The sequence below is a fragment of the Punica granatum genome, chromosome 6, assembly GCF_007655135.1.
Source record: "Punica granatum isolate Tunisia-2019 chromosome 6, ASM765513v2, whole genome shotgun sequence".
NCBI lineage: Eukaryota > Viridiplantae > Streptophyta > Magnoliopsida > Myrtales > Lythraceae > Punica > Punica granatum.
This window is the reverse complement of record NC_045132.1, coordinates 14,049,900-14,069,922: the sequence shown is the minus strand read 5'-3', so window position 1 is coordinate 14,069,922 and position 20,023 is coordinate 14,049,900. Positions and strand designations below refer to the sequence as shown.

The window sequence follows — 20,023 nt, the reverse complement described above, 5'->3', positions numbered from 1 at the left end:
ATAACATGTTGTCGGGCGCGCTAGCTTTAGAAACCCTATAGGAGAGCCTATGCTGAACAGCACCGTTATCGCACCGGAGGAGGGTGGCCCTTCGACGAAGGAGGCTGATATGCTGGATCGCAGCGTAAAACAGGCTAAAAAGGTGGGGACCAGGGCGGGCAATATTGAATTGCCACAGGAGGAATAGAGACCAAACTTTCGCGAGGTTCTGATGGGTCATGCACATGAGATGGAGTAGAGAACGTCAAAGACCACTCCTGATGACTGGGAGGAGGATAGGAAGATGATTGATTTTACGGATGAGCTAAGACCAAAGATTTCCACAACTGAGCTGGAGGAATCATACATGAACGAGAGGTGGGAAAGGGGCTTTAGTGGTTAAAGTGCTGGGTAGAAGAGTATCCTACCCGGTGCTTGAACGCCGTTTGATGCAATTCTGGAGACAAAGGGGCTCCATTGACATCACCGATTTACCTAACGATTTCTACCAAATCAAGTTCACCTCGGAGGAAGATAGAGAGTGGGCACTCTTAGGGGGTCCCTGGATTGTCTAGAGCCACTATTTGACGATCAGCGAGTGGAGTCCGAACTTCCTCCCGTGTGAGTCGAAGCTGGGGAAAACAACAGTCTGGCTGCACATCCCAAGCATGCCGATACAATACCATTGCGAGCCTATGCTCAAGAGGATCGGAACGGCGTTGGGTCAACACCTGCGTACATATAAGAACACGAGAACTACAACGCAGGGAAAATTTGCCAGGTTGTGTGTGGAAATTGATTTACAGAAGCCTTTAAAGCCAGAGATTGAAATTAATGGCAGAAGTTTTCCCATCGAGTACGAAGGACTCCACCTTATTGGTTTCCACTGTGAGCGATTTGGCCACCGGAAGGAGAATTGTAGTGAGCTTAAATGGGTGGGAGATGGAGTCTGCCCAGGGGATGCTAATCAGATGGAGTCTGTCGAGGGCGATGAGGCGGCAAAAGAGTCGGCGCCAGCGGTCACCGGAGACGCCGAAACAGGAGAAGCTAAGGCCACCTTCGGCCCCTGGATGATCGTGCAGGGCATGGGGCGAAAGTCTCGAGCGCAAGCCGGGTAAGGGGGCATTCCATGGCGCACAATTCGGAACCTGCAGAAAACGACCATCGTGGTGGGTCTCGATTTGAAATTCTGGGTAGGGAAATTGCGGAGAATAGGTGGAAGGAGATCTCGGGGAACACGAGAAAAGAGGATCATGGTACTGACAAACTGTTATTGTTCAATGCAGTGAGGGAAGCCGATAAGAAGAAGCGGGCTCCGATCAGGGGGAACGACATGAGGAAGATGGGTCGGGGAGCAGGTAAGGCCTGAACTTTTGGGTCGGGTACTTCTAAAGGAGTTTCTAGGGGAGTGAACACTACAGTTTTGTAGAAGCCAAATAATAGGGTCATGGCCCAGGCGGTACAGGCCAATGAGGAAGTCAAGGCAGGGCAGCACCAGAAAATAGACCGGGTTCCACAAGCAGGCCCGACTCAACTCGTCGACCCTGCGCAACCATTACCTTCCTGTGTCAACCCACTGATCGGCATGGAGTGTGATCCAGGTGTTTTTGTGGTGGACCTTGGACCTTTTCCTATTACTGACTTGGGAGGCCACGATATGGAGGCCTTCACTGAGGAAACGAGCTTGGAAGGCACGCATGACCAATCGCTCGACACCTCTCTTGTGGAAATTGCCTCGGAAACGAACCCGATGGTCCAAGACGAGCAGCTAGACGTCCAGCGATGCCTTCGAGGACATTGAGGTGTATCCCACCCCTCTCTTTTCCTTATCGTTATTAATGTGTTTAATATTTTGGAATTGTCAAGGTGCCGTTAGTGGTGGTTTTATTAGAACGGCCAAGGAATACATTCATGAGGAACGACTCGATGTAATGATGTTGGCTGAGCCGCGAATCATCGGAACCAAAGCTGATCGTGTTTGTTGCAAATTTGCAGAGTTCTCATGTGAGAGAATAGAGGCTTAGGGGTTCTCGGGAGGTATATGAGTGAGGTGGAACTCGCTGAATGTGAGCATCACTGTCATCGACTGGCATCCCTAAGCTTTTCACCTCAAGGTCACCTAAGGACGGCATGGGTAGTACCTAACAGTGATCTACGCTTGTTCGAGGGTACCTAGGCGTGATCTGTGGCAATTTCTTGCGGACACTGCCATTGCGGTTCACAGGCCATGGGTGGTGATTGGTGATTTCAATGAAATTGTGGATGCCTCGGAGAAACAAAGAGGAGCTCCATTCAATCCAAATCCGGCAGCCAAGTTTCGGGAGGCTCTTGACTGAGCGGGCCTTATGGACTTGGGAAGCACTGGGCCCGCTATACTTGGAGAGGAGGTATACACGACACTTGTGAGAGAGTCTTCAAGAGACTCGATCGTGTTGTGTGTAATGTTGACTGACGACTCCTTTATCCTAAAGCTGGAGTACGAGTATTGCCCAGGATCAAGTCGGATCATCATCCTATATGGTTGCTAACCGATGACTAGCCGGGAGTGATCCGGGGGAGCCGACCATTCCGTTATCTTGCAACATGGAATAGGTATCCAGATTTTAATCGTTTACTATCCTCGACGTGGGACAACTCTAGAGCTACCAAGTAATCTTCAGACCTTCCGGGATCATGTACAACTGTGGAACAAAGAGGTGTTTGGACACATTCTTGGGCGAAAAAGATGGCTTCTCGCACGGCTTCAAGGGGTCCAACGAGCAATCCACACCCGGCCACACCGACATTTGAGGGAGCTAGAGGAATCCCTCTCAAAAGACCTCGAAGATATCTTGGCACAGGAGGAGAAACTCTGGTTCCAAAAATCACGTACAGAGTGGATTAATTCGGGGGACCGAAACACCAAATACTTCCACACTAAAGCTGTAGCGAAGCGCCGAAGAATTCGAATTGAGATGCTTTTGGACTCGGATGGGAGATGGATCACGGACACCATAGACCTTGCAGGCCTTGCCACGAGGCACCTCCGTACGCTGTTTACCGACGACCGAGACGTAGCCTGCCCACACCTCCACAGTCGGTTTAGGCCGGACTTAGTAGCAGACATATAGTCATTGTTCCAACCAACCTTAGTTGCAAAAGTGCGTGCGGCCTTATTCTCTATGGGGTTGTACAAAGCCCCACTAGATGGATTTTATGCTATATTTTACCAGTCTAATTGGGAGACGATTTGGCCTTCCGTTTTTGAGTCTGTCAGGAAGATCTTAGATGAAAGCGAAGATGTTGCATTGGTAAATGAGACACCGCTTGTTCTAATTCCCAAGCTCGAGAATCTAGAGTCTATTCACCATTTTCTCCTTATAAGCCTATGTAATGTCTCGTACAAACTGGTGACGAAGGTAATAGCAAACCGGCTACAAGGGTACATGGCTGAACTTGTTTCGCCGAACCAGGTAAGTTTTGTTCCCGGACGTGATATTCATGATAACATAGTGGTAGCGCAGGAGCTCGTGCATTGTATGCACCGTATGAAGGGCAACAAAAAGTTCATGGCCATTAAAGTGGACCTTGAGAAAGCATATGATTGATTGAGATGGGGGTTCATCGACAAGACACTTGAGGCAGTCGACGTCCCGGACCGACTCCGCCACACCATAATGAATTGTATCTCCTCGGTTCGCATGTGCATTCTTTGGAATGGCGAGACCACAGCTGAATTTTCGACTAGTCGAGGTATTCGCCAAGGTTGTCTACTCTCGCCGTATCTTTTTGTTCTGTGCATCGAGCGGTTGGCGCATTTGATTCAAGATACTGTGGATGATGGTCGCTAGTAGCCTATCAAGGTGGGCAGGAGGGGGCCGTCCATCTCCCACCTAATGTTTGCTGATGATCTCATTCTATTCGCTAATGCATCGGTTGATCAGATGCGGTTGGTATGCGATGTTCTAGAACGTTTTTGTCAGGCATCTGGAGAGAAAATTATTGCAGCCAAGACCTCCATTTTTTTCTCTAGGAATGATGTAATGGAAGACCCAGAGGCCATCTATCGAGTTAGTTCCTTTACTGCCACAAATACACCGGGAAGCTACTTTGGGGTTCAGCTTGTACATGAGAGGGTGTCCAAAGAGCACTTTAGCTAGATTATCCACCGAGTGCAAGCACGGTTGAATGGGTGGGCCTCGAAGTCACTCTAGATGGCTAGGGAGGATTACACTTACCAAGTCCGTTATCTAAGTAATGCCGTCGTACGCTATGCACACGATGCAGGTCCCAGTTTTGGTAAGCAAGGAGATCCAACGGCTATGTCATGACTTTGTCTGGGGACATTCAACGAACCAACGGAAACTCCATTTGGTGAAGTGGGCGACTATTGTCTAGCTGACCAAGTGCGGTGGAATGAGGCTGCGGGACCTTCCCCTCTTTAACACGGCGATTCTCGCTAAGAGGGGTTAGGGATTCTTGACTAGAAGGTCGGCTCTATGGGTGCAAGTCCTCTGGGGCAAGTATGGTGATAGATCAGATTCTTCATTGACACTATCCTATAAACCGACGGACTCATGGCAGTGGAGGGGCATTGCTAAGGCATGGAACTTGGTAGCAGGAGGGGCGGTATGGAGTGTAAGGAACGGTGAAGGAGTGCGGTTTTGGGAGGATCGTTGGATTCGAGGGGCTGAACCTCTACTGCATGCAGCAACCACACCATCGATGCTGTTGCTGCGGGCTCGCGAGTCCGTGAGTACGTATCTACGAATACAAGTAGATGGGATTGGAGCAAGTTTAAGCACATGATCGATCATTCCACTCTCCTGAGGGTGGCGGCGCAACAACCACCGGTTCCTGAGCTAGGAGACGACTGCATCTCTTGGGCACTTGAACCCTCGGGCATATTCTCGGTGAAAACAACTTATTCCTTGCTTGCAGAACCACTGTGGAGTATGGAAGAGCCTATTTGGCGACTGGTATGGCAATGGCGAAGGCCCCAAAGGATTCAGATATTTTTGTGGCTTGTGGCTCATGAGAAACTACTAACAAATAGCTTGCGAGTATCACGACATTTAGCAGTCTCAGGGCTGTGCGACTTCTGCTCCTCTACTGTGGAAACAATCCTGCATGTGCTAAGGGACTGTCCAAGTACACGCTCGGCATGGTATAGACTAGTCCCAATGAATATTCGTGGTCGGTTTTTCTTAGAACCCCTTAAGCCTTGGTTGATATTGAATCCGGGGAGTCGTGACGAGAAGTGGGCAACTCTGTTTGGTGTGGCATGCTGGTTGTTCTGGGGATGGCGTAACAAAGGCCTCTTCAAACAGGACTTCGTTCGACCGAGAGATGAAGTTCAAGCTACTCGTGCAACAACGCACAACTTCGAACACGCGAGGGATCTGTGGTCCAACACCACTCAGCCGAGGAGGGAGTGGAGGTGGATTCAATGGAGGCGGCCTCCCCCAAGGTAGGTTAAGGTCAATACGGACGGTGCATCGTGAGGTAATCTAGGAATTGCAGGAGCAAGAGGTCTACTATGGAATGATGATGGGCACAATGTTGTTGCTTGGTGCAACCTGGCTTGGGACCGTGGACACGTGGTCTTGGAACTCGACTCCCAAGTGGTTCAGCGACTGCTATCAGATGGTGCAACCCACAATCAATGTCTCGAACCGCTAGTGAGCAGCATTAGCGATATTCTCCACCGTGACTGGCATGTAGAAGTCAGTCATACATACCGCAAGGGCAATACGTGCGCTGATTGGATGGTTCGATGGGCAGTTTCCTTTTCATTGGGTTCACATTTCTTAGTTACTCCCCCGATTGGTCTTCACGCTCTCATTGAGGGCGATCTTGCAGGGGCTTCCTTACCCTGTTTTTGTGTAGCGTAATTTTTTTCTTGTAAAGGCTTTCACTCTCCACTATCACCGAAAAAAAAAAGATAACATGTTGTCTTTTTTGTTGTCATATATGAAAGCAAAGGTAATTAGAGAAGCTCCCGATCAAAAGCTGATGGGACTTATAAGAAAAATGACGGCCTAACGGAGGATCGGACACAGTCTCGAAGGACCAAATTAGAGAAGATATATATATATATATCTTCTCTGAATCAAACTATAGAAGATGTATGTATGTCTTCTCCCCTTGGTTTCGTTATGGAGAGGACGAGCTGTCGACCTAATGACAATGTTGTTGGATCATAGGAAACATCGTAAAGTATATGAATACAAAGACCAAATTCTGAGCCACTGTCCCTTTCCACCCAAAAATGAAAAAAAAGAAAAGAAAAGAGAAATTGTGTGCATATTTATAATTATATGTATACTTATTATTAATATTATATACATATAAATAAATAAATAATATATATAGATATAGATACAGATAAAACCCATAATTTCTTTCCTTTTCTAACGAGGAACACATTATGGAGGGAAATCAGAAATCAGATTCACAGCCATCGAAATTACATTTTCACCCCTCCCTGGTCGCCTCGGATACCGCCATAAGAGGAGGCTCCGGCCGTAATTTCGGGCCCAAATCAGTCCTAGTTGTCCGAAATAAAATCAGTTAAAACCCCAATTTTAAATCTTTAAAGAAATCCTTCAATACTTTCTCTCATTAAACCCTTCTCTCTCTCTCTCTCTCGATTCCCCCAAATCCTCACTCCATCCATCTCCGTACGGTGGCGATTCGCTGCATCGGCCTTAGCTCCGGCGCCGGTGCGGCCTCGGAGCTCCGTCCGCGCTGCTGCATTGTGTGCTTCCCCGGTGTTCTGATTCTGGTACTGTTGAAGATCAATGCTGGTGGTCTCGCCGTTGTCCTTCGTAGTTTGCTCTTAGTTTCAAGGTCGATCGCTTACTTGGGGCTGTCGTTTCAGTACTGATCCGACATATTTGTCGGGTACTGGTCCGCTGGAGGTGTGGATGGCGTAAGAGGAGTTGCGTTAGGGAGACTGGGGGCGGGTTTGGAGGGATTTTGATGAAGCTTGTGGCGGGTTTTGTTGGATTAGGGTTTTGTATGGTGCTGTGAGAGATGAGGGAGGGGTTGAGATCGGGTAAGTCGAGGGAGAGGCTGCAGAAAGATGAGGGGTCCTCTGGTAAAGTGCTTGTTCAGAAGAAGCTCTTTGACATGGTTCGGAAGGTCGACCCCTGTGTTGACGTGAAAGATGCTGTTCTGGAGTCAACTTGTACCGGCTCAGTGCAGAACGTTAGGACTGAGAAGCTAGATGACTCGGGAACTTGTGGTGGCGAAGGGGAGGATGTGAATGGGTGTGAACGTGTAGAGGCATTGGAGTACAAGAAGAAGAGGAGAAGGGAAGATGGTGATGAAGGGAGCGAATGTCTGGGGCCGGAGAAGAAGAAGGTGAAAGAGGAAGTTTTTGATGGGGAAGTGCAAGTTGGTGCTCGGGTCTTGCGCTCGAGAATGAGGTCTGGCAGTACGGTTGAAGAGGAGAGGCTAGAGGATAGGGTTGTCAAGGTAGGGAAGAAGAGAGGGCGAAATCATAAGAAAGAGAGCAAAAGAGTAAAAATCAAAGAGGATGATGAGAGCTATGAGCCGGTTGAGAAAAATTTAAAGCGGAAGCGGGGAAGACCTTCTAAGGCAAGTGGTGCTGCTCCAAAAAGACGTGGTAGACCTCCCTTGGCCCAGGGGACCCTGGGTGTTTCGAGAAACCATCTACATAAGAAACGAATTGCGTATAATTTGAGAAAAAGCCAGAGAATTTTAAAAACAAAAGGTAATCTGAAGCAGGGTGGTTCAACCAGGAGTTCAAAGAGGGGAACTAGAGTACGGGATGAGTTTAAGTCAAAGAATCCTGTATTATGTGAGGAGGTCGAAAAGTCAGATCAGGAAATGGAAGCTTCACCAGTACGAAGTTTGGTGGCAGGAAATACGGTTAGTTTTGATGAGGATGGTGCGACTGAAGCTGGAAAAAGTGAAATTAATGAAGATGCAGGACTCACGAGAGCTTCGGAAAAGCAATTAGTAAGAGATCGTATAATGAACTTGCTGTTTCATGCAGGGTGGACAGTTGATTATAGGCCCAGGAATAGAAAAATATATAATGATGCAGTATATGTAAGTCCAGATGGCAAAACTCACTGGTCTGTCACGTTGGCATATCGAGTTCTTAAAAAGCGTTATGAGGTCGGTGACACTAGAGCCTACAAGGAAGGATTCATATTTTCTCCTATTCCCAGCGAGGAACTCGATATGCTAAAGAGGGTGCAAATAAAGAAAAGGAACGGGAAAAAGGAGCAAAAGGGTTTAAAGAGGATAGGTACTCCAGACAGGGCTCTTGCTATGAAGAAGAAAAAGAAGAAAGGGGAAATCCGTTCCGGTGTGAGCAAGGGTAGAAAGACACTTGATGGCAGAATGAAAAGGAAGTCTTTGCAATATGAGAGGGATGACTCTGCTGATGCTCACAATGCACCTCAATCTTCTGGGATTCGAAAGCGCCGGGAGACACATAAACGGAAGAGGTATGCCCTTTTGGTTCGCCGGTCTGATAATGCAGAGTCAGATGGAGATGGTTATGTGTTGTACAATGGGAAACGAACTACATTGGCCTGGATGATTGATTCAGGAACTATGATAGAGAAAGCAAAGGTATCTTACATGAACCCAAGGAAGACACGAGCTATGCTGCAGGGTAAAATTATGAGAGATGGCATTGATTGTGGCTGCTGTGGCGAAGTTGTCACGATGTTGGAATTCGAGGCTCATGCTGGGAGCAAACTCCACCGACCGCTTGAGAACATATTTGTGGAGAATGGAAGCTCTATACTGCAGTACCAATTGGATGCTTGGAACAAACTAGAATCAGAGCACAAGTGGTTTCACTTCATAGATGTTAATGGGGATGATCCAAATGATGATACTTGTGGTATCTGTGGTGATGGTGGGAACTTGGTATGTTGCGATGGTTGTCCATCAACATTCCATCAGAACTGCTTAGATATACAAGTATGTATTCAAACTCTAATTTATGGATTTTGCACCCAAATTAGTCTCACTTATTATTGAAAGAGGATCTTTAATGCCAAGCTATGGTGATTCTGATCTAAGCATACAAAGTTAATTTCATCTTGGACCATGATCCATGTCTTTGTGCCAGATGATGCTTCTTTTCTCCTGAGAAATTTTGAATTTTATCTTGTTGCTTGCACCTCATTGTTATCACTTCCAAGCAGAACAGGCACAGTTTGGGGATGATAAGTGCCCTTTTGGATTATGATTTATAGTACAACATATTGTCCTGCTGTCTTTTTTTCTTTTTGTGTCCTTCTATTGCTGTAAAATTGTAGAAGCATATAATATTCACCTTATGTCTAGACTATACTACTGATGGTGTCAATGCGCTTCTCCTTCCTAAAGTTGACTTGATCTTGACCAGTTTATTGTTTTGGACAACAATGTATTCATTCCATTCTTCTTACTTGCAGAAGTTTCCTTCAGGTGATTGGTACTGTCTATATTGCATTTGCAAATACTGTGGCAAGATTGGAGAGGATACAAACCAAATGAGTATTGAAGAGACGAAAAGATCTTTGTTATCTTGCTATTTGTGTGAGGAAAAATGTATTCACTATCTCCACAATCCTTATCATTTGGAACTTCCTATTTTTTTTGCGTAACATGACAATAGTTCTCATTCACTGCAGATCACACATCGTGCATCCTTGCAGATGATGCATTGAAGGGCGAACCTACCTTCTGTGGGAGGAAATGTCAGGAGGTATTATTGCATATCTTTTGTTTGTATTATCATGTGATGGACTTTGCTGCAAAGCAGTCCAAACCATATTTTTGAGATAGATATCATGTCATGTTCTCCCCATTTAACTTTAGTAATTTGTATCAATCTGCTTTTCTCTAAATAATGATTTTACTATGGAGCTACCTGTCTATACTGTCTTATCTTCAGAACCCTTTATGGCATGGATACTTTTGCTTGTGAGAATCATAATTTTGATTCAGGAAGTTTTTGGGTTCATTTTACATTCTCTGAGCAGATTTATGGTCATTTCCAGAAATGTGCTGGTAATCACATTGCGTCAATTTCGTACATGTGTCCTCTTATATTGTGATAATTTCTCCATTAGATTTCATAAATGACGCCATTGTTGTTCTATTCTTTTTTTTCCCCCCTCTTTTGGTGGGGTTTGCAATTCTCAAGTCTTTGTACTCATAAACTTGGTTACCTTTTCATGCTTTAAGTGAGAATAGTCTAAGATACTCTTTTTCTTGGAAAAAAAAAGGGACCAAATAGTCTATGATACTCATGCACGTTAAGCTTAGAGCTAATCTGCATTATGATTTTTCACCTTCCAGATTTACAGCAATATAGAGATGCTCCTCGGTGTCAATCATGAACTGGAAAATGGATTCTCATGGACTCTGGTTCAGCGCTGTGAAGTTGCAGCAGACATTTCTTCTAGTGAAGTACAACGCAAAATTGAATGCAATTCCAAGCTGGCTGTTGCATTTTCAGTGATGGATGAGTGCTTTTTGCCTTCCTCTGATCATAGAAGTGGGGTCAATCTAATTCATAATATCCTCTACAGCTGCAGGTAAGTTGCAACTGAATGCCATATTTGTGCAATGTATCTTGGAGAAATATCATCGATGCAATGCTATGAGACCAACTCTAGTCTCTAGCACTCTATGGATGAAAACAGAATTGAAACCCAATCTATGGCTTCTGAGAAGGTAGTAGATTGTAGATTGATGGGTGGATGCAGAATAATTCTTAATGTACAGTCAAGCCATATTGTGCTATAACCATTTCTTGCTGCTTTTTCTGTGGTATACATGCATTCTTTCTGTAATGCAGATTAGGTAGGAATGGTTAATTAGACTAGATAAGATGTTTTGACTATATATCAATGTACTTTACTAAGATTGGCATGGTGACATTTCTTCCCAGGTCAAACTTCAGCCGGTTAAATTTTAGTGGCTTCTATACAGTAACTTTAGAGATGGGAGATGAGATTGTGGCTGTGGCATCTATCAGGTATGCATGTGCAGACATTTGTTAGTTTTTGTTAGTTTCGTCATCTTATCTCCGCTTGTGCTGCATTTAGATGTGCACATTTTGTCACTGCTGGTTTTGGCATGAGGTCTAAATAATGATATAGATTTTGATTGAATTCCAATACTTATTAATAATATAGGTTTTTCATTAGAAGCATGTGTGTGTTTCCAGCCGAGTTTTTATTGTTGAGTGTCTTATGTAGTTTCTTTGGAAAGAGTAATTATCACTACATGATCAGTGTGTCCCTTATTCATGTAACAAAACACTAAGATATACTGAAATGTTTTGAAGGCAAGAGCAGTGAAAAGAGGTGGTTGGTAACATTCTTGCTTTTCTTATTCAGGAGATTAGAAAGTTCCCCCTTACTTAATGGCTAGAATGTGTAACTGTTTCTTATAAATCCTTTTAGACAAGGTGCTTTGAGTAGCAATTTGCATAATGATCTCTGGACTTGCTTCCTTTTTAAGTAGAAATTGCCTAGTGAAAGATGTTAGCCTTTTCCAGGGATGTTAAGCTCCAATTAAAGCCACATATTTGGTTGAGAATTTTGAACTTAGTGTTTATGAGAATTAGGCCCAAAGGTCGAAAATTATCGAATTTGTGTGTTCTCGATATCTCTGGTTGTTGCATTATATCCCTTTCACCCAATACTGTAAATTGTGGCTGAAGGTTGACACCGAAACCATTTTCGAACGACTAGGGGGTTTTAAGTATATTTTTCAGAAAATGATATACAAAAAGCATTCATATAACATTTAGGTGAGGCACCATTTGACCTGCATGGGCACACCAAAACTGCTGCTGCCCCTCCTCGTGGCTGCCAAAGCCGCTGATGATCACCACTCAAAGCAGTTTACATAACCTTGAAGGTTGTTGGAGCCTGCGGCGGATGCAATGGAACGCAGCTGTTGCCATAGGTTGGTGCAGCCCCACTTAGCTGCATCTTATTTAGCCAATGTGGGGCAAACCTCCCCCCTTCAGATAAGACTGAAGCCACCTTAACCCACATGAGGTTCCTGCTTGTGGCAGGACCTCACAGGTACCCTCTTTTGGAAGAAAAGGTAACTAGGAGTGAGCCCCCTTAACTGTAGATTTGATCTGTGAGTTAACAGCAGTGGAGGTGGCTTGGACCCTGCCACCGAGACAGCGAGACCCCAGAAGAGTTGTAGGCAGAGCGCTTGGGCAACCTAATCCGACCTTTGACGTCTTGGGGGCAGCACTGGCTCCAGCAGGGGCTTTTTGTAGGTTTTGCTGTCACCAAAATCTAAGAAAGTCATTTTCAGTGTACTGAACCATGGCAAGCCAAGGGATCATGGATGATCACCTCAGGAATGTTCTTTACCTTTGCATGCTTCAACCTGCATTTATGTGAAACTGACTCTAGATCGACTTACTGAGGCAGTAGTATTATAGTAAGAATTTCTTTGGTGTGATTATACATTCCGCTATGTGGTTTCACCCATGTTTTTGATTGCATATAACTCCTGTTACATCGATTTCTGACCCATTCAATGTATATGTTTTGTGTGAACATGTACAGAACTTGGTGAAATTTGCTCTTGATTTAAACCATGTTGCATTATCTCTGGTGAATTTTGCTCCTGATTAAAACCCTGTTGCTGTAGAAACACATGAAGAAAGAGAAAAGAAATAGAACAAAGTATGATGGGCTACATCATCATTGACTTTTATATTATGCATGCTTGAACTTTTACAGGGAATATTGACAGTCGTTTTTTGAATTATTGGTTTGAGTAGGATCCACGGTAACATATTGGCGGAAATGCCATATATTGGAACTCGCTACATGTATAGGCGTCAGGGCATGTGCCGTCGGCTGCTTACTGCTGTTGACTGTGTGAGTGACCAGTTACACCTTTGTGGATTATTTTTACCATCCCTTTGTTTCGGCTAGTAGTTTCATTCTGGTCATAATTTTATCCGTATTAATTATTCTAAAAGGTCAAGATTGTGCCTAAAATTATCTTTTAATTAAATATAATATATATTTGTTAGCCTTTGCTGTTTAGATAGCTTTCTAGTTGATTAATGTTATTAGTGGGGGCTTCTCTGCCTGAGTAATTATCGCTTAAGCCTATACGCTGAAATAGTTCTAGAAGGGACTTTCCAATAGCAGGGAGTGCTTTTTTTGTTCGAGAAAATATTGCTAGGTTCCTTACTAATTGTGATATATCAATGAACTATAAGATTGACACTTCACTTTTGCTGGGGAAATCATTTGCAGCTTCTCCGCTCCTTAAATGTTGCAAAGTTGGTGATACCTGCTATCTCTGAACTGACGGACACATGGACCTCTGTTTTTGGGTTTGAGCCTCTTGACCCCTCAACACAAAGAAGAATGCGGAGCATGAATGTATTAGTTTTCCCCGGTGTGGACATGTTGCAGAAGCCAGTGTTGAATAATGGCTTCACAGGAGAGAGCATAGTTCATGATGAAGGTAATTACCAGAATGAACAAAGTCATTTCGGGAAATACTTTGGCCATATATTCAGTCAAGAGACATTGCTCTTTTATGTTCTTTTATTTATTTGGATTTACGTTTTGTAGGTTTAATCACTTCTGAAGGTGAAGATCATCAGAGAGTGAATGAGGCTGTGAAGGTCTCCGATAGTAACAATATCTTCCAGGAGAAGCTTGACTTGAACATTGCTTTTGAGGTTACCGATGTAAATGATGCAGATGAAACAGAAGGAAAGCCTTCTGTTCTCAATCCTGCGTTTCAGCTTCTAAATGTTTCCTCCAATGACTCTTCTGACATTACAAGTGAAAGTATTGACTGCACAAATTGCACTAATGACAACATCAGCCCAACCCAATTAGGCGAGCCTTGTGACACGCTTGAGAGCAAGAGCGGAAATGTGGGCATTTTTGATACTGACTGTGGTGATTGGAAGCAAGCCAAGGAGATCCATTTGCATCATCAAAGTGCTGAATCTGATTCTCTTCCTCTGACATCAGATAAATCTCATCCTCAATCTGGAGGAACAAATAGTTGTTTGGGATCTTTGCCTGATTCAGTGGAGCTTGATGGAGATTTTACTTGTGAGGTGAAAGCCGGGAACAGCCCTACCGGAATCTTCCATGGTTCCCACAGCAAGGATTCTGAAGTACTTCCTGTTGACGGTGGTCATTTTGATAGGTTGCATGATTCGAGTACTCTGATTGGGTCTAATGGCTGTGAACCAAGGAGTCAAAGCCCTAATGACCCAGATGAAGTGCTAGAAGCGAAAACTGATGAAACCTGTGCACAAATCTCGGGCCGTGAATCTTGTAATGGGATTTGTCCTTCATCAACTCATGAAAACAGAGATCTGCTGCCCGCTGGGAACTGTGAAGATGGGCATTTGGACTGCAATCACTCTCCTGCAACATCGAATCCCGATTTAGACCTCACTGTCAGTGCTGTGATGCCTGCAATGATCATCACACATTCTGTTCGGGGAGATTCAAGTCCTCTGATTGGGTCTAATGGCTTTGAACCAACGAGTCAAAGCCCGAATGACCCAGATGAAGTGCTTGAAGCGAAAACTGATGGAACCTGTGCACAAATCTCGGGCCATGAATCTTGTAATGGGATTTGCCCTTCAACAACTAATGAAAACAGAGATCTGCTGCTCACTGGGAACTGTGAAGATGGGCATTTTGACTGCAATCACTCTCCTACGACATCGAAGCCCGACTTGGACCTTCCTGTCAGCACTGTGGTGCCTGTAACGATCATCACAGATTCTGTTTGTGGAGAAGAGAATGGCATGGATGATGCCTCAGAAAGGGTGATTGAAGATGTCTTTCCTGCTCAAGACCACCTGGTTTGTATTTCCCCTCTAAGCGACCTCCAAAATCTCAAATAGCTCAAATTCCTCTTCCATGCAAGAAGCCATTGAGGGGTGGTTCATCTCTGGAATCCCTCTACTGCAGTGAAGTTCAGGATTCAGATGAGGTGACTGACACTTTTTGAGTCTTGTTAAATCTCTGAGCCACCACCTAAGCTAACTCTAATGTCGGTCTGTACAGCATGCAATTTTTGTTTAGATGACAGGTTGTTGGTGCCTGATGCAGAGACATGCTCTGCTTCTTAGCTTTCAGGTTCATTTGATTTCCCCTACTGAATCTATGTATTGGCAAAGGTTGGTCTAGTGCCCCGTCCCTCATATGTCTAAGTCGAGTTTTGTGAATCATAGGGGAAACTGAACCTGCTGCGCGTTTTGCTTATTGCGTCCTCCCTGTAAATGAGAAAGTTATATTCTTATGGGAAGTAGCATTTCTGCTTAGTTGCTTTGCTGTTGAATCGATTTATTTCTTGGGAACAATTTTTTACCCTTAACCTTACGATCTTTTACTGACCCCTCTTTAACGTTTGTTTTCTTCTCAAATTGACCTAAATAAGTAGAGTTAAAAATAGGAAAAAGTACAAAAATCTTTTTTATGGTTTGAGCTTGAAATAAATTGGATTCTGTGATTTTTTAGGGATAATAATACTCTGTGGTTTACTTTGTGAGACATATTATCATTATTTTTTTCGTTACTTTTGGTCCTCAATTTTTTTTGCCATTATTACCCTAAATTTTTTACTTTTTTGCAATTTGATCCTAAAATTCGGTAGATAAAAAAGGGGGAAGGGCCACCACCGAGGTCGCATGCATCCACAGAGGATGCCGGCGGCCATGGAGGTGGGGTCAAAACCGCAAATTGGCGGCCCAACCTCGAATCGATCGGGATCTCGAACTCGAGATCTCAGTTGATTCGAGGGCTAGGGCCACCAATTGGAGACCCCAACCCCACCCTTGAGGTTTTCGGCGTCCTCTGTAGGTGTTGGCGACCTTGGTGGTGGGGTTGGGGTCACCGACCGGCGGCCCAAGTCCCTTCCCCCTTTTTTTTTTTGAATTTTAGGACTAAATTGCAAAGAAATTAAAAGTTTGAGGGTAATTATGATAAAAAAGAAAGTTTGAGGACTAAAAGTGATGAAAAATTAACGGTGAGGTCCATTATGTCTCACGAAATGACCCACCGGGTTTTATTTGTCTCAAATAAACCACATGGTCCAATTTGGTATTTAAGTTTAATCACGTGCATAGCTCTGGTGGCAGTTTAGTATAATTTATCCCAAAAAAATGACGTATAATTCCAAGAATTCAAAGGACGTCTATGTAAATAATAATCCGCGGAAAAAGCAGTTCGTCCTAACTTTGACGGAAGGTGACATTTGTCCTAGAAAGACGTTTCCTCCAGTTGTATCAATTCTGGCAAGATCTTGTTAGACTTGATCTGATTCCAATTCGAAAATAAATCTGATATTTTTAATTTACTTGCTGTATATTTTGGATTCCCTAAATGGAAATTTTCTGATTTTGAGGAAACAACATGGATTAATTAACCTTCAATATATCTCACACAATTTCTACACCTGACTCAAATCTATCTATAACAGCAAAATATAGATAAGCCTTTTCACAACCATATATATATACACACGCACATATATAGACACACGCATGTTTGACACTGTTGTTTCGCCATTCTTTCAGTGATCGATTTTATCCCAAGATCAAAAGCCGACAACGACGAAGGGATGGAATTTGCCCTAGATCATAAGCCATCACATTCAACTGTGATTGGCATGCTGTGGAAATCACGTTCGAAGAGTGCCAAGAAGAAGTGCCTGCATGGAATGCCCAGAACAAGCATTGACTGCTACTCTCAAGTAAGTGTAAGTGCGCAAAAAGGACTAGGATTCGATTTTCTCAATCGGAGTTTGAGTTTAAGATGTATAAATCCCACGAAGTTGGGCAAGAGAAAATCCGTACACTTGCTAGGATTAAAGAAGCTTCAATTGGTCCTCGATTTGGATCATACGTTGCTCCATAGCATCCAATGCTCTAGGCTGACGGCCTCTGACCGGTGCTTGAAGAATCTAGCTGTCCGTGAGTGTGATCCTAAGTGCGGCGACTTGTTCATCGATGTGAAGGGTGAATGGATCACGAAATTAAGGCCCTTTGTTCGGTCATTCCTGAAGGAAGCAAGTGCCCTGTTTGAGATGACTGTCTTCACTAGAGCACAGAAGCCCTATGCCGAAAGAATGGTGAAGCTGCTCGATCCCGATGGGTGCTACTTCAAATCAAGGGTGATGGTGCGGGAGGACTGCATCGGGGAAGGGTACAAGTACAAAAGCCTCACCAAGGTCCCTGGTATGGAATCCAATATACTAATTCTAGATGACAAGGAGAATGTCTGGGCGAATCACTCGAGGAACCTGATACAGATGGAGCCCTACCATTACTTCGCCTGCGGATCGCTCAAATACAACATGCTGAATGCATCTATGGACGCTCCAGCATTGGCCAATCCAATTAAGATGGATGAGAGCGAGGATGATGGACCCTTGGCTATGACTCTTGCGCTCCTAAGGGAAATTCACAGCCGCTACTTTGACTCGGATCCAAGAGTGGGTGGGATGGATGTTAGGACTCTGCTGCGTGAGCTGTGAACTGAGGTTCTCAAGGACTGTGTGTGACTCTTCCCAACTGCGGGGGCTTGTGAGATGAAGATGGCACAGAATTAGGAGCCAACTGCACGATTGACATGGATCCGTCGGTGACCCATGTCGTGTCGGGGCACGTCTACTTTTCGGAGTCTCAATGGGCACCGCAAGAAAACAAATTTTTGGTGTATCCCTAGTGGGTAGCAACCAGCTATCAGTTGTATAGGAGACAACCAGAAGAAGAGTTTTCGTTAGTCAGAGCCACGGCCTGCTAGGAAATATTCCCACTGGATTCTAATTTTATCGTCGTCTCTTTCACAGCTTTGTTAATTTTATCGACTAATGACAGTATCGAAATCAAGGTAGCATAGTTTTCTTTTTAATCAATTCATCTCCAAGCTAAATTAAAGTGTGTTCATTTACCTCCTACTTATTCATAGAATAGATTTAATGTGCTTAGCATTGATCTAGACGTGTTATCGGCTACATGGACAGCCTGAGAGGGGTGCTGGCGCCCTTTATGTTGCTTGTGCCATCGATCCAAGTACTGGGGCCGCCTTTGAGAGGTCTATTCTATATTCGATTATGAATCGTCAATCTCATATGAATATGATCTTTCTGAGGGCAGGGCCGGAGAAAAAGGTTTTCATTGATTGAGGTAATTCCACAAAGTGTAGGGACTCCCTCAAGGTCCAATAATAAAATTTTAAACCAATCTCAGATTGATGTTGCATAATTCTTTAGGAATTCTAGTTGACAGCAAAGCCGGATGTTGAAATTTTACTGCATTATATTCACCTAACTGCCGATGTTGGAATCAGATACAGCGATGTCTAGACCAAGTTATTAATGTCTATAGAATCTTCATGAAAGTTCACTTTTCCATATTTATTCTACATACAGCCCACATATACGATCTCTCTTCTGGTTTCCTGCATCATGCATCTCGATGGCATTGCCCTTACCAATCTTTACGACAAACCATGCCGATGAACAAACGACTGAGAAATCGGCTTCTGTTCAGAATTTAGCATGTGGCTGATTTCAAGCTTACTTGGACTTGTTCGCCATGAGAGATGAATGAAGATGGCGAAAGGCTTAGAAGCCAACTGCAGACAATCCAAGGAAAAGTTTTCATTTAAAAGTTGTCAAGTGGATTATGAATTTGTCGTTGTATCTTTCACAACTCTGTTAATTTCACCGACGATAGATTGCTCCGAAATCAATGAAGGGCGGGGTATATTTCATCCATTTGTTATCAAACTTAAGGTTTGCTCATTTGTTTATCACGAACATGCAAGAGAACTTTACATCAGCTTGATAGCCCTAGAAATTGTTCCCTTATCAACACCCTCCTACGTATTCGAAGAAAGATTTTATGTGCTTATAGCATAGAACTTATTTGGCTCCAATGGCAGCCTGAGAGTCCCTTGCCATTTGTGTTTGCTTATCCCATCGATCCAAGCACCAGAGCCTTTGAGAAGCTATTCCTTGTTTGTTTATGAATCGTTAACCTCTTGTAACTCTGATTTTCTGGGCCAGAGGAAAGGGTTTCTGTTGATTGATTGAAGGGAATCCCCCGAGGTCCAATCATGAAATGCAATCAAACCTCAGGTTGATGATTCATATATAATTATTCAAAAGTTACGATAACAGCAATGCCAAATGTTAAGTTCTACTACATTATGTTCACCAGAGTACAGTATATTGCAAAATACGGATCTGGAGCTACCCGCCTAAGTTAACAAGTACGCGATGTTTGGATACTGGGCCAAGTTGGGTGTCTTATAAATGTCTGTAGAATCTTTATGCAGGTCTACATTTCCAGGTTTATTCAGCATATATGAGATTGAAAGGGTTGACTATCCATATACGATCTCTCATCGGAGGTTCTGTCACATGCATGCATTTTGATGACATTACGTTATCCAATCTTTACAAGAGACATGAGAGTTCTTTATGTCCATTCCCATGATCAAACAAGCAATGTCTAGGAAATTAGCTCCAGGCCTGTTCACAATTGAGCGCCTCGTAGCTGCTTTCGGTCACCTACTGGACTTGGCCGTCACGAGAGAGAGTGGCAAGATCAACTGGGGGATGCTGTGTTCTAGAGCCATGCCCGATGAAAAACTTAAGCGATTAGCCCATATCCAAGTTGGAGCTCATAAGCTGAATCAAATTGGTATCAAAACGACACATGATTTGTTTAAAAATGCAAGATTTATATTGGAATTCACATCGGGTCAAAATCAACAAGATTTAGCTATAATTCAATTCATTTAGAACTAGCAACCTTAATTTTTAAAATTTTAAAATCTTTTACAAACAAATTAATATCTTTCAAATGCATTCCAAACAAGAAAATTCAATTCAATTCAATTCACTTTAATTCTTTAATTTTTCAAACAAATTATTGAAACCATTTCTTATAAGAATTGATTCCAAACAGAGTGTAATTGTCCAAGTTCACAATCATGTATCTATAAATCGGGTCCACAGAAAAAGAGAGAACATGCATGTTATA

General features: G+C 43.6%; 4 protein-coding genes across 4 annotated transcripts; all 4 read left to right on the top strand.

The window, feature by feature from the left end:
- Nucleotides 1–647: 647 nt before the first annotated feature.
- Nucleotides 648–1,348, top strand: LOC116212172. The gene is made up of 2 exons (XM_031546742.1): nt 648–1,093; nt 1,177–1,348. Exons 1-2 carry the CDS (start codon nt 648–650, stop codon nt 1,346–1,348), a joined length of 618 nt encoding a protein of 205 aa, XP_031402602.1.
- A 1,792-nt stretch (nt 1,349–3,140) lies between these two features.
- Nucleotides 3,141–4,118, top strand: LOC116212171. The gene is made up of 2 exons (XM_031546741.1): nt 3,141–3,431; nt 3,942–4,118. Exons 1-2 carry the CDS (start codon nt 3,141–3,143, stop codon nt 4,116–4,118), a joined length of 468 nt encoding a protein of 155 aa, XP_031402601.1.
- Nucleotides 4,119–6,552: 2,434 nt separating this feature from the next.
- LOC116210701 lies at nt 6,553–15,292 on the top strand. Its single transcript, XM_031544691.1, has 8 exons — nt 6,553–8,928; nt 9,408–9,543; nt 9,627–9,700; nt 10,297–10,535; nt 10,892–10,978; nt 12,758–12,857; nt 13,245–13,458; nt 13,569–15,292. Exons 1-8 carry the CDS (start codon nt 6,997–6,999, stop codon nt 14,870–14,872), a joined length of 4,086 nt encoding a protein of 1,361 aa, XP_031400551.1. The 5' UTR covers nt 6,553–6,996; the 3' UTR covers nt 14,873–15,292.
- Nucleotides 15,293–16,590: 1,298 nt separating this feature from the next.
- On the top strand, nt 16,591–17,505 carry LOC116212170 (RNA polymerase II C-terminal domain phosphatase-like 4). The gene has a single exon (XM_031546740.1). The coding sequence runs from the start codon at nt 16,591–16,593 to the stop codon at nt 17,503–17,505; it is 915 nt and encodes a 304-aa protein (XP_031402600.1).
- Nucleotides 17,506–20,023: the final 2,518 nt, after the last annotated feature.

What these genes read in the sequence shown, in the direction of transcription:
- LOC116210701 (XM_031544691.1), top strand. Translation starts at nt 6,997, where the DNA reads ATGAGGGAGGGGTTGAGATCGGGTAAGTCGAGGGAGAGGCTGCAGAAA. An exon ending in AGAACTGCTTAGATATACAA is followed by an intron (nt 8,929 to 9,407) that starts GTATGTATTCAA and finishes TCTTACTTGCAG; the next exon opens with AAGTTTCCTTCAGGTGATTG. An exon ending in CTATTTGTGTGAGGAAAAAT is followed by an intron (nt 9,544 to 9,626) that starts GTATTCACTATC and finishes CATTCACTGCAG; the next exon opens with ATCACACATCGTGCATCCTT.
- LOC116212171 (XM_031546741.1), top strand. Translation starts at nt 3,141, where the DNA reads ATGGGGTTGTACAAAGCCCCACTAGATGGATTTTATGCTATATTTTAC. An exon ending in AACTTGTTTCGCCGAACCAG is followed by an intron (nt 3,432 to 3,941) that starts GTAAGTTTTGTT and finishes CGTTTTTGTCAG; the next exon opens with GCATCTGGAGAGAAAATTAT.
- LOC116212172 (XM_031546742.1), top strand. Translation starts at nt 648, where the DNA reads ATGCCGATACAATACCATTGCGAGCCTATGCTCAAGAGGATCGGAACG. An exon ending in AAGTCTCGAGCGCAAGCCGG is followed by an intron (nt 1,094 to 1,176) that starts GTAAGGGGGCAT and finishes AATTCTGGGTAG; the next exon opens with GGAAATTGCGGAGAATAGGT.
- LOC116212170 (XM_031546740.1), top strand. Translation starts at nt 16,591, where the DNA reads ATGGAATTTGCCCTAGATCATAAGCCATCACATTCAACTGTGATTGGC.